General features: G+C 40.5%; 1 protein-coding gene across 1 annotated transcript in view; it reads right to left on the bottom strand.

Moving 5' to 3' along the window:
• Positions 1–13,864, bottom strand: part of CD96 (CD96 molecule) — a 182,276-nt gene extending 168,412 nt beyond the window's left edge. Inside the window, exons 1-2 of the mRNA XM_006895355.1 lie at positions 13,804–13,864; positions 10,399–10,755 (exon numbers count right to left, since the gene is read on the bottom strand). Coding sequence (XP_006895417.1) covers positions 10,399–10,755; positions 13,804–13,864 — 418 coding nt within the window. The remainder of the gene's footprint in view (positions 1–10,398; positions 10,756–13,803) is intronic.
• Between the last annotated feature and the right edge of the window lie 349 nt (positions 13,865–14,213).

The following is a 14,213-nucleotide window of genomic DNA, read 5'->3' as shown; positions in this document are numbered from 1 at the left end:
GGAAAGATGAAGTTATGACTGTGGATAATGTTACATGACAAATGATCTAACTCTCACAACAAATGCATTGTTAAGGAAAAAAATATAATTTCAGAAACATCAACATCAAGAAAACAAAACCAAGATGTCAACACCAAAACAAAAACAAACATCAATATCAAGGAAAGAAGAAAGAAGAGCCATGAGTGGATTATAGACTTGAGATGTTTATACCAAACATACTCCAGCATAAGAGACATGAGGATAGTAGAAAGAACAAGAGAGCCACAGAGCAAGACATCTGGAAGCCTTCCAGCAGGAGGCTTGCTGGTGGAGTTGGGTGCCTCTAGGCACTTGGTGAAGAAAGGTTTGTTGACTGATGGAGTCAGAGGTGACAACTATTAGACAGAGGCTATTTAGTGAAGTAAGGTGCCTCTAGGAACTTGACAGCAGAGTTAAAGGAGTAGTCTAACACTTGCCTGAGCAGGGCAGAGGCCAAGAGGTCACAGGCCAAAAGGTTAAAGGCTAGATAAGGTAATATGTGATCACTGAGACATGAGGGCCTGACCACGAAGAACTGTATCTTGAGTTATTTCTGACCCTGAATTATAAACCATTAGTTTCCTAAGAAACACCATAATCATGATTATTGTCTGTAAGTCAGTTCTGTGTGACCATTGAGATGAGTCACTGAACCTAGCAGAGTCTGTGGGAGGGGTGGTTGCTATTATAATTGGTCAAAAGATCTTTGAGGAGAGGCATGTCTGATTTCTGCCTCATAGAATTGAGTCTCTTACTCCTCATCAAGTTAGAGGAGATCAGAGAACATAACACCATGCCATATTTACCATATAGAATTGATTGCCTTTTCCGGTCTCACCTTCAATAACTTTCCCTTCAGTAGTTTTGACTTAGCCATATTATTGTGTGCCTTCTTCTCAACACTGACTTATAGTGACCTTTAGGACCAACGGTAGCTGCACCACAGGATTTTCCATGTGTCATTTTAGGGAAACAGATTGCTGTCTCTTTCTTCTATGAAGTGAGTGGTGGGTTAAAACAACTAACTTTTTTATTACTAGCCAAGTACTTAACTATGATACCACCAGAATTCTTTGCCAGCTGTACTATCTTTTAAAATTCTCTATAGCTGATGTCCTTTCAAGCCACTATGATATTCTTACTACTACTCCTTCTCCTTTTTACCTTCTTTACTTCTGCTAATAAATTACTTCCCCTGGATGCCTTTCCTGATCTTCTGACTGTATCTCTCATAGCATTACCTGCTTTGCTTCCTCACTGTTATTGTACTTCTCACTGTTGGAAAGTGACATTTGTCTGCTTAGCCATTTGGTTAATGTCTATTTCTTCCCATTGGACTGTATGACTCATGAGGGCAGGGTCATTGAGGGTGTGCTTCACTATATCCTCCATGCCTAGTAATGTAAGCACACACATACACATATTTGTTAAAGAATGAAAAAAATTCAAGAACAAACATTGAGATCCAAGAGCAAGCTACACTTTTAACAGAGTTACTACTATTATCACTAATTCTATTACTATTCCTCCCTCTCCCAATACTACTTCTATTTCTAGTAACAATATTAACAGTTTCCTCAGGCTTTGGACATGGTGCTAGGAGAGACTAGTCCTTGGGGAAAAAATAGGTTCAGAACAGTGGAGGGTCAGTGGAAGAAATGGAAACCACCGCTGAAATGGACTGACATGGTGACTGCAACAATGGGCTCAAGTGTGTCAGAGATGGTGAAGGAAAATACAGGATAGAATGGGAATCAGGTCTGTTCACAAGGTCACTGTGAGTACACGACTTGACGCTGTCTAACAACATAGGAACAAGGCTGTAAAAGGAGCTCTGGTGGCTTAGAGATAAGGAATTGCCCTGCCAACCCAAAGGTACATGATTTGAATCCATGAGCTGCTTCAATGGGAGAAAGATGGGTAATCTCTTCCTGTGTGATTTATAGCCTTTACAAGCCCACTGGAGGTTCAGCTATGAGTTGGTTCTGACTTGACAGGACACAGCTACAACAGAAAGGTAGTCAAAGGAGCTCTTTTGGCTTAGAGGTAAAAAGTTACGCTGTCAACACAAAAGCACACTGTCTGAATCCACCAGCTCTTCTGCAGAAGAAAACTCCTCCTTTCCGATTTACAGCCTCTGAAAACCCTCTGGAGGATCAGCTATGAGGAGGTTCTGACTTGATGGAACAAGGCTGTAAAGGGAGCTCTGGTGGCCTAGCGGGTAAGAAGTTACACTGCCAAACCAAAGGCAGAATGTTTGAATCCAGCAGTCATTCTGCAGGAGAAAGATGAGTAATCTCCTTCAAGGTGGTTTATAGCCTCTGAAAAGCTGCTAAAGGGTCACTTCTCAATCAATTCTGATACCATGGCAATGAGTTGAGCTGAAGCCTACAAAGGAACTCAGGTAGTTTAATATATTACACGTTACACTGATTACTGATAGGCCAGTGGCTCAAATCCACTGTTAGTATGATTGTTATGTACCATTAAATGGGATACCAGAGGCAATAAATCATATGGGAAGACATTATTACCTAGCTTCCTTCTGTGGAGCAGTTGGTGGATTTGAACTGAATGCATTTGAGTTGACAATTCAATTTCCCACCACTAAGCATCAGACCTCTCTGTCAAATCCATTAGCTGCTGAGAAAGATGGACATTTTCTTCCCATAAAGATTACAGTCATGGGCACCTGGTGAGGGGTCACTCTGAGTCTCAATTGACTTGGTTGCAGCAGGCAGGGTTTTTGTTAAGGAACACTCAAGTGGCATAATTGATTAAGGTGTGATTATTTACCACCCAGTTTATACACATGAAAATTCTATTTTGTAATACATGGAATTACCCTGTATTGAATTCAGTTCAGTGGTATCTGGGTTAAGGCTTCTGTTGTAATCTGGGAAATTAAAACCATATGGTACTGCTGTTCTTACATACAGTCGAGTCTCTTGTGACTCATAGTGACCCTGAAGGTACAACAGCACTGAACCCTGCTCTATCTTGTGCCCACATTATTGTCTCTGACACACCTACCCCTATTACCCCAGTCAGTGAATCAATCTATCTCATGGAGGGTTTTCCTCTTCTGCACTGCCCCTATATCCTTCCAAGCATGATGTCCCTCTCTAAGGACTGCTCCCACTGTGCAACATGCCCAAAGTATGTTAGATGAAGCCTCAGAAATCCTTGCCTCCAAAGAGCAGCCTGGTTTCACCCTCTCTAGGATGAACCTGCTGGTTCTCCTGGCAGTCCATGGTATATTCAATACTCTTTTCTAGCACCAAATACTTTTTTCCAATTCAAAGGCACTAATTCTCTTTATATCATCCCTAGTCATTGCACAGATTTCTAATGCATGGCAAGTAATTGTTAAGACTATGGCCGGGATTTGGAAGGTTTGGAAGCAGGAGTGCCATCCACTTTCTAAACCAGATCCCTCTGGAAACTCTATAAACATAAAGAAATGATGTTAATTATAGAAGAGTTCAGGTCTTTTTTTCATAGAGTCGCTAAGAGTCATATTCGACCTGATGACAACTTAGCCACTGCTAAGTGAGACTTGTCATATTTTGGAGGAACATTCTTCTATTTTGTACATCACTCTGCCAATTTTCTGTACTGAGGTAATTTGGGTTTGCTATGATGCTGAACCTTGAGCCATTGGGGTGTCAAATGCCATAACGGCTGCCCATGGTGGACAGAAAGTGTTTGGCAAAGCTCCAAGTTTAAGACAGATTTGGAAGCAGGAGTGGCATCCACTTCCTAAACTACATGCCTCTAAAACTCTATGAACTTGGAGAAATGACAATAGTATAGAAGGCATTAGGTCTTTTGTTCATGTAGTCATTGTGGGTTGTGCTCAACTTGAAGACAATCAACAACGACAATGGCCTGAATCAGACACATCTTAGTTTCCAGACTGACATTGTTGCTCTTTTGTACTCTGGAGAGGTCCCTAACAGCAGACTTTCCCAATGCAATTCGTCTTTTGATTTCCTGGCTACTGGTACCAAGAGTGTTGATTGTGTAGCCAAGCAAACTAAACCTGTAAACAAATCTCAATCCATTCACAGTCTATCATGGTGCTGCCAGTTGGCCCACTGGTGAGAATCTTTGTTTTCTTGATATTGAGCTTCAAGACATATTGAAGGCTGCCGTCCTTGACCTTCTGGAGCAAGCTCTTCAGTTTCTCTCTGGTTTTAGCAAGCAAAGCTGTGTCATCTGCATATTGCAGGTTGTTGATGAGTCTTTGTCCAGTCCTGATGCCACATTCCTATATAGAGAGCCCAGCCTTCTGAATGATCTGTTTTTGCATATACATTGAAAAGATATGGAGATAAGACACATCCCTGGCCTACACCCTTCCCTATTTTAAAGTATTCAGCGTTGCCTTTCTCTGTTCTGATTACTGCCTCCTGGTCCAAGTATAGGCTTCACATAAACACAAATATTCTGGGATGTCCATTCTTCAGAGTTAGCCACTGTTTGTTGTGATCCACACAGTCAAAGGCTTTTGCATAGTCAATGAAACACAGACATTCCTCTGGTACTCTGCTTTCAGCCAAAATCCATCTAACATTTAGTACCAAGGCCTCTTCTAAACCCAGCCAACACACTTGGCAGTTCTCTGTTGATATGCTGTTCCAGTCATTTTTGGATAATTTTTTAACAGAATCCTTCTTGCATGTGATATTAATGATATTGCTTCATAATTTCCACACTCTGTTGGGTTACCTTTCTTTGGAGTAGGAACAAATATACATCTCTTCCAGTCAGTTGACTAGATTTCTTGGCACAACTTAGTGAGCACGTCCAGTCCAGTATCCTCAAAATTTCTTGGCACAACTTGGTGAACACATCCAGTGCAGTGTCTGTTTGTTGAAAAAAGTCAATTGGTATGCCATCAATTCCTGGGGCCTTTTTTTTGCCAATTCTTTCAGAGCAGCTTGAACTTCTTCCTTCATCACTGAAGGCTCTTGCTCATATGTTTTTGGGGTTTTTTGTTTGTTTTTATTGATTTTAATAGACACAGAGCTTTTGGATTTCCATTCATTCATTGCTGCACTTTTCTCCCTGCCCACCCCTACCCACCAGTTCACTCCCCTCTCTGAAAAGAAAAAGAAAAAGAAAAAAAATTCCTTCATTACTATACAATTCCCCCATCCCTTTCCCCCCACCCCCCACCCCGAGTACACTTCTCTATGCAACCTTAATTCTGGATTCCTGCGCTAACCATAATACTCATATATCACCTCTAATATGTTCTTTCCTTCATCTGGCTCATATGTTGTTTTATGAAATTCTTCTGCCAGCCAATTCCTTTTGGTACAGTGACTATGTGTACTCCTTCCATTTTCTTTTAATGCTTCCTGGTCATTTAATATTCTTCCCAAAGCATCCTTAAGTATTGCAACTCGAGGCTTGAATAATACTATTAATTACATATTTTAAAATGCACAGTGAGATCCAATAAATTTCAAATTATAAAATTTAGGAGTTTATAATAACCTAAGGCTTAACTCGGAGGACTATGTTCTAGGAATAATTTGAAAGTTTCTAACCTAGGAGGAAACCTCACCAAGTGAAAGTAAAAAAAGAAGCAAATGCCAAACTGTTTATATTTTCATGTTTGTTCACAGCCGTAGAGCACTGACAGACACAAAATGACATGATGTTGTAAAACCAGAATAAAGTCCCTGCTCAGCTATGTCTTCTGGGAGCGAGGGGACAGGATTTAGACATACTGTTTTGTTAGCCAACTGGAAAGAGAATGAATCAGGTAACAACAGAAAGTAAACAAAAAGAGATGATCAACTCAACTCCTGATCACTTCACATTTTCATGTTTAGTTTCCTATACACCATTTCAGTATGTATTTGTTTATATTCTTCACGAGTGTTTGCATTTCATGTGTATTTTGTTTACTCAACTAGTTGGTAAACTTTAAGATAGCACAAAATAATTAGAGAGTGCTTTATAGTATTCCATTGTGTCACTGTACCATAATTTTTCTTATCCCTTTGTTTGCTGATTGGCATTTGGGTTGTTTCCATCTATTTGCTATTGTGAATAATGCAGCAATAAACATGGGTATGCATACAGCTCTGGTTTGCATGGGCAGCTGTGGTTTTTTTAGTGTATATTCTCAGTAGTGGAATTGCTGGGTCAAACAGTATATTTATTTCCAACTTTTTGGAAAAGCACCAAACCACCTTCCACAGTGGTTGCACCATTTTACACTCCCACCAGCAATCAGGGTTCCAATCTCTCCACAACCTCACCAGCATTTGTTGTTTGCTGCAGTCACAAAAAGACAAAACTGCATGACATGACTGTTATAAAGGAGGACTGACAAAACACCACTGTTAGAATGGACACTACATTGGAATAGGTAAAGGAAAGAACTGTTTAAAATGAATATATGATTAGAAATTACTTGTTTGACAACAGTCAAGAGTAAGAGGTGCATTACAAAGTGAACTGGGGGGTACAACAATGAATGCATATTTTTTAAAAAAATAAAGTGACCTGGGGAGGGAGAAAGGAGGGAGTGGGAAGTGTAAGTGTAACAATGAATGAATGAAATATGACTTTTTTGTAAACTTTTGTTAAAATAAAAATTAAAACAAACAAACAAAATAATAAGAGAGGAATGGTGCAAGTGAAGATGGAAGAGGCCAGAGAAGATGAAAAGAATAACAAGAAAAAGAAAGATGTGCTACTGTGTGGGCACTTGACAGGGGTCTCTGAAGGCAACTGTTCCTCTAGTGAGCTGCTTACTCTTTCGTCTTTAACCAGGCTTACTGTTTTGATCTTTCACTTCTGTTTTGCTTCTGTTGAACTCATATACACAACAACAGAATCACAAGCCATTGCTGTTCATCTGATGCAGTTGACCAGTAGTTAAGTTAGAATCAGAAGACTAGGAGTTTTTACAGCCACAAAGGAGAGATTCACAGTTGGTAAAAGCTGTAAGCTTAGTCTATTCAGGTTGCCCTTTACTTCAAGAAATACATTTTAGATAGAATCAGTGTCTTTCTCCTTCATAAATAACATAGGACTTCCCCAGGGCTCTGTGCATTTTGAGCCAGCATGAATTCATTTTCTTATAGGCAGAGGAGCTCATAGTGCCAATTCTTAATGTAATAAAAATTAGGTCCTCACATATACTGTAGCATAGAAATAAAAACCCCATGTCTAAGCTCAAGGTGAAAGTGCATTTGTGTTAATGCGGATGACACATGTCCTGTTGAATTCCTGTATAAGAAGGCAGGGAGATGGGCTCGTTTTTAGTAAGAATTGAGAAACAGAATTGATTCATCATTACTGCCCTTAAATACAAGGTAACATTCACAGAAATATTATTCTTTGGAGAAGCTACGCTAAAGTCTTTTACAAAGATTATCTGAATCATAAAAAGAAAATTACCTGTAAAGGATGTATGAGGTGTAAATTCATCAGCTAGTCTGCAGGAGAAAGATGGGCAGTTTCCTCCTGTGCAATTTACTACCTCTGAAAGTCTGTTCCAACTCAATGATAACAACAACAACATGAAAGAGGTGGAGTCCAGGGACAAAGGGGTACAAATAGTTCATAAGCTAAACTGCTAAGTGACAAATTGAAGGTTTGAGTTCACTCAGAGGCACCGCTGAAGAAAGACCAGGTGATCTACTTAGGAAAAGTTATCCACTGAAAACCACAGGGTGCACAGTGTTTATAAACATGTAGATGTCACAGGTCAAAGTCAATATCATGAAGATGATGGTATTATTTTCCATACACCTATATGGCTGCGTATGGTTAATATCGTGACAACTGGCTAAAAATCTCACATATAGTATCTGAGTCAAATATTAAAATCCAAGTTACTGACACCAGAATGTGTGAAACTGAACCCTGTTGTAGATAAGCTTCCTTATTCCTTTTCACTTCACCCCTAAACTGTACCACCACTACTCAATTAGTTTTTCAGTTGGGAAACAGCAATGAAAATAGAGCATTGCTGGGTAGTAGTGAAGATGATGCTGGTCTACCGATGGACTGTTTAAACAGTATGGTCTCAGGATAGGTAAGAACTAAGTCATTGAGAAGAAGTAATACATGGCTGCTTGTCATTTATCCCAGACAAAATAGGCCTTCAAGAGTTAATGTTTGTTGTTTATTTCCTTACTTTCTCTCCATTTCCAATGCATTTTTCATTGTTAGCTTTCATTTTCATTAGTAGAAAAAGAAATTATTTACTTTATTGTTGTTGTTGTTATGTGCCGTCGAGTCATTTTTGACTCATAGCGACCCTATGCACAACAGCCCTAAACCCTGCTCTATCCTGCACCAACCGCACTGCCTCTGACACACCCATCCCGATTACCCCAGTCACCGAATCAATCCATCTCATAGAGGGTCTTCCCCTCCTGCGCTGTCCCTCCACCCTCCCAAGCATGATGTCCCTCTCCAAGGGCCCGTTCCTCCTGGCAACATGTCCAAAGTATGTCAGACGAAGCCCCAGAATCCTTGCCTCTAAGGAGTAGCTTGGTTTAATCCTCTCCAAGATGAATCTGTTTGTTTTCCTGGCAGTCCATGGTACATTCGGTATTCTTCTCCAGCACCACAGCTCAAAAGCATCCACTCTCCTTCTGTCCTCCCTAGTCATTGTCCAACTCTCTGATGCGTAACAAGTGATTGCAAAGACCATGGCCTGTATCAGGCGCACCTTAGTCTCCAGAGAGACACCGTAGTTTTCCAGATGGGCTTAGCAAGTTTGTATGACAGGTGACAAGAAAGGAACTAGACTTAATAACTCTGACTCCTGTCTCTAAATGCAGGTTTCTAAGTTTACGTATGGTGTAAACATTACATGGATCGTCTGATCCAGCAGATCAGCAGCAGAGTTAAAATCATAAGACTAAGTTTTCTAGTCAGAACAGTCTCTTTGTCATCTTCATCTGTCCTATCGCAAAACTACACTTAGAAATTCCTCCATAAGCCTTTATTGCTTGCTTTATCTTCGATCTCATTGAATAGCACCACACAGCTACGCAAGCCAAACACTCAGACATCCATCACCTTCTAATCACCCTTCTTCAGAACCTTCTTCATCATTCATGCTGCTTCCTTGGATACTCAGTCTAATGCCAAACCGTACTGTGTGGTGAAAGAAAACAAAATCTATTATCCCTCTTAATGTACTCAAAGCACCACTCCTTCTCCTGTTGATGACTGAGATAGTCTCAATCCTATCTTCACACTTTCCTGTGTGCACATCTTCCCTTCATTCTCAAACTGCAGCCAACACCATCTTTTCAGAACACTCATACTGCCATACTATTAATATCATGTCATTATTTTGTTATAGATATAAAGAGTTGTGCCGCCAAACCCAAAGACACAAAGGTCAAATCCACCAGCAGCTCCAAAGGAGAAAAATGTACAATCTCCTTCTGTGTGATTTGCAGCCTCTGAAAACCAGCTGGAAGATAAGTTTGAGTTGGTTCCAACTAGATGGCACGTAACTATTATGAAAATATAACAACTTCAATGTCCTCTCATGGCACTTTGGCTAAAAATCAAAGCTTTGGGCATGGCTGACAAAATCTAGCATGATCTGGTCTTTAGTATATCTCTAGCCCCACTCCTTCCTCCCTGCAGGACAATCTTCCTGGAATTTCCTCCTTTCCTGAAACACTGCAATACTGATGATACCTGTCACTCCTTTTCTCTGGACAACTCACAAGCTCCACCTCCATAAATCACAGTAGCATCTTCTCAGTCCTCATGCCTTTCAAGTGTTACTTTCTTGAGGATGATATTTCTAGCCTGTTTAAATACTCTTGGATAGTTGTTGTTGTTGTTATATGTCATCTAGTCAACCACAACTCACAGCAACCTTATACACAATAGCTCTGAACTCTGCTCTATTGTGGGCTCATATCACTGTCTCCAACATACCTATCCCCATAATCTCAGTCACTGTGTCAAGTCAATCCATCTCATTGGGATCTTCCTCTCTTGTTCTGTCTCTCCACTTTCCCAAACATGATGTCCATCTCCAAGGACTGGTCCCTCCTGGCTACATGTATAAAGTATATGAGATGGAGCCTCAAGATTCTTGCCTCCAAGGAACAGTTTGTCTTCATCCTCTCCAGGACATGCCTATAATTTTCCTTGGAAGTCTGTTTTAATAATTATTTTTAGTACTTAAGCCATTGTAATTTTACATTTATTTGTGCAATTATTTGGCTACATTCTTTCTCCTCCATGAGATATTCTGCTCAGTTTTTTTTTTATTCCACGCCTACCGCATGTTGACTCACATGCCTATTTGTTGAATGAGTGAAAGCTTAATGAGAGCATATGCTTCCTTCTACCAGTTCTACTTACCATTTGTCTGAATGAGGAGGTTGTATATTTTAGTCCAAGTGCCCTCTGGGTACAGAGTAAAGCTACACTCATAATTCCCACTGTGTGATGAAGACACGTTCCTTAAACGCAAAGTCCATTTTAACACATTATCAGGAGTTTCTGTGAATGCCACTAGTAAGTCACAGGGAGTTTTGCTGGCACAGAAGAAGCCATGTTGAGGGTGATAAAGGGCAATCAGTTCCACCTTACTGGTGACCTTGGACCATTGCATCTGCACTAAGAAGGCTTCTTTTCGTGTTTGGCAGATCAGGTTGACATCAGAGCCGGAGAGAGCATAAATGTTGTCTTCTGCATTAACCATTTCTCCCCACATTCCTGAAAAGAAGGAAATCAGTCATTAGTCTGATGATTGTCATACAGTGCCTCTTTTTGATGACTTTTTGACTCTCCTTGCTTAGTTTGATGAAGTGAGGGCACAGCTGAGGGTATGCCCCAGCTGCTCTGGTGGTGAAAGAGAGTTTACATATGTTTCACACAGAGAAGTACAAAATGCAATAATTAATGAAGGAGACATTTGCTTAGGAAAACTGGAAGAAACTAGATTTGCAAACATCTATGTCTGTTATCTGTATGAAAGGGAAAAAAAGGAATTAAGGCCACTAATCACCTCACTTTTTCTAAGACATAACAAAAGACCATAAGAAACTAACTATGAAAACTAGTCTGTTTGGCGGAAGGGCAGGGGTGGCAATGGTAGAACTCCCATTATCTTTGTAGGAGATTTTGTACTTCACGTGTGATCACCACCTGTCTGTCAGTGAAGGCTTTTGTGCTGCCATGATGCTGAACAAGTTTTAGTGGAACATCCACACTCACCCAGAATAAGAAGAAAGGCCTGGTGATCTACTTCCTGAAATCAGCTAATGAAACGCCTAAGACTCACAACAATCTTATCAACAACTGCTTGGGGGGGATAGCACAGGTCTAGGCAGTATTTTGTTCTATTGTGTGTCAAGTCACTATGAACTGGTGTCAATGCAGCAACAACTAACAGCAACATTTATTTATTATCAATGTCTTTTGATTATAAAACAACAGTATATACAACACATACAAGTGCTTACTGAAATTGGAAAAAATAATGAATGTGTATATAGCTTTGAGGTTGGAGAAGAGCACTGAGTATCCCATGGACAGCCAAGAGAACAGATATGTTCTGGAAAGGGTGCAGTCGGAGTCCTCTTTGTAGGTAAGGATGAGGCTTCACCTCACATACTTTGGTATATTTCTAAGAGATGCTATTCCTTGGAGAAGGACATGTTGCTGGGAAGGGTGGAGGGTCGACAAAGGAGAGGAAGACCCTCCACCAGGTGGTTTGACATGGAGACTGCCACAATGGGCTCTCATGTGTTAGGTAGTGTAAAAATGACACAGGACAGGGCAGAGTTCAGATATGTTGTACAGAGGGCTACTATGAGTCATATTCGACTAGGCGGTACCTAACAACAACATATAACAGATTCTGGTGTGTATTTACTAAAAGTATAGACATATGGAATTTCGTTACTGAGCATGGTGGTGTTTGTGAGGACATTCTGATCTCTTGTTTATAGAGTCACTATGAATTATAGTCAACTTGACAGCACACAACAATAACCTATACTATAAGAGTTATGTTGTTGATATTTTTTACCAAGAAGAGAATTTTATCACAGAGACATTAAATGTTTACTAAAGCCACTCATACTGCAGCCTACAAGCGTAGTACCCACAGCAGAAAACCAGAGACCTGGCATGAGACAGAGCTGACCTTGGGACTGTCACCCCACAGAACCAGAGCTAGGAGACTTCTTGCAAGTTTGTTGAGCTTGGGGGGTGGGTGGGGGGAAGGCAGGACCTGCCACAATTGGTAGGACTATGAGCAATGTGACATCGCCCTAGAGCCACAAGTCTGAAGGCTGAAGTGCCTGTGAGCATATTTCAGGAGCTGTCCTGACTGAGTGAATGTATCCCGCTGCAGACATGAATTATAGCCTTTCAACTTCCCTAATAATTATAATCATGAAAAGAAAGTTCATTAAAAACTCACACCTCCAGTAAAGAAACATTAATTCATTTGCCCAAGGACTGCACTTTTTTCATAACTTCCAATTTGCCACTCACATTCAGTTTGGTTGAATTAGAGTAAGAAATTTCACATTCAGTACACAAAACCTGAAAGGACCTCTAACATTTAGTTCTCATATTTAGTTCTTCTGACTGGAAGAGAGAAGAGAATATCTAGGGTTGATGTCTCATGAATGATGAGCTGTCTGGTTATAAGAAATGCTCTGGAATTCTATACAGAAATGAAAATTCTTGTCAGTTCTCTGACCAAATGATGCTGGGCAATTAAGTGATGTTAACCTTTGAGCCTTTGATATGTCTTCCAGAGTGTAGGCCTCAGTTTTAGAATGAACCTGGAATACTAATACAGTAATGATATAGGACTGTGACAATTACCACCTAAACTCTCAAAGAGAAATGATTAAAAGATGACAAGCAGCTGAGAAGAAAGCAGACTCTCCAAAGTACTTGACAAATGGGAATTCTTGCACTTTCGTGAATGCCAAGGTTTAGGTAGGCAGGAGTCAATGCAGCTTAATGTACTGCCCTGTGAGCTGTCTTCTGCCTTATAACATGCCTCTGATCCTACACACAAAATGAGATTCCCAAACCCCCTTTGATTGATTTAGATATTCTCCTTAAAAGTCTTCATTGCTATGTCTAAAAAGCACAGTTAATCCAAAAGGCACTCCAGCTCACTGTGATACTCACACCCTACAGAACGCAGAATTAATTTTCCACTTTCTATTTTTAAACTGCCCCTTCAGGCATTGGCTCCCACTGTCATGAGGATCCACTTGGTCTTCCAGGTCCATAAACTTCAAAACCTCATTAAAATTTCACACAATGCTCAACTCTCAAAGACATCAGTATTGGAGGAGAAAGGCTTGCTATATCAAAAAATAAAAAGGATACTCGAGAGAGAGAACAGTTGAGCAGAAACCCGTGAGCACTGATGGCTTTGTGATTTTTTTTTTAATAGTCTAGTGTTATCTTGACTTCCATTTGGAGAGCATTTAATTTCCAAGGAGCACACTTCCACAGGTACTCCAGAGATCCTCTCAGGAAAGAAACAAAGAGAAATGCCTCATAACAGGGCTCAAACCACCCATTCCCTTCATGGGCATAGTGGTTGTTAGTAATCACTTTTAGATTCTAGCATCCCTCAGTCAGCTGGCTCTTAAACACCTATCTGGAAACTCACTATCTGCTCTTTGATGGTCCATTTCAGCAGCCGTCATGGAGACATTGTAAATGAACCAAGCCCTCCACCCCCAAAGCACCTAGATGAGGAGAAGGGACGACTGGAAGCCTTACCTCTGACAAAATGGATCTGGATGATGGAGTAGACGGCACAGTATGTCCATTTTGCCTCCATCATCTCCCAAAGGCCTCACGCCAGCACTTCCATCCTGATCACAGAAGCCAACTGATGTTTTTACCTCAGCAAACCCCTGCAGCTTGATGCATGCTAAAAACACCAGCACTACCACATGTCTGGGTATGTTTATCATTTGGCTAAACTCCAGGAAATGGAACACAGACAGGAAGATAATGTGGTTCAGAGCTAAGTATAACCTGACACACAATGGTGAGCTCTCTGAAGTCTTATGTCTCATCTTCTTTAAAAGACATTTCAGTACTCAAAGATTCACTCGTTCAGACCCTCTGTGTCAGTAAGCTGCTTCAAAGATCCAAACAAAGGAAATCATGCATATATAGCAGTT

This window comes from Elephantulus edwardii, unplaced genomic scaffold, assembly GCF_000299155.1.
Source record: "Elephantulus edwardii isolate Elephantulus edwardi_28Jun2011 unplaced genomic scaffold, EleEdw1.0 scaffold00165, whole genome shotgun sequence".
Taxonomy (NCBI): domain Eukaryota; kingdom Metazoa; phylum Chordata; class Mammalia; order Macroscelidea; family Macroscelididae; genus Elephantulus; species Elephantulus edwardii.
The sequence above is the reverse complement of the archived record's forward strand: the minus strand, read 5'-3'. Positions and strand labels throughout refer to the sequence as shown.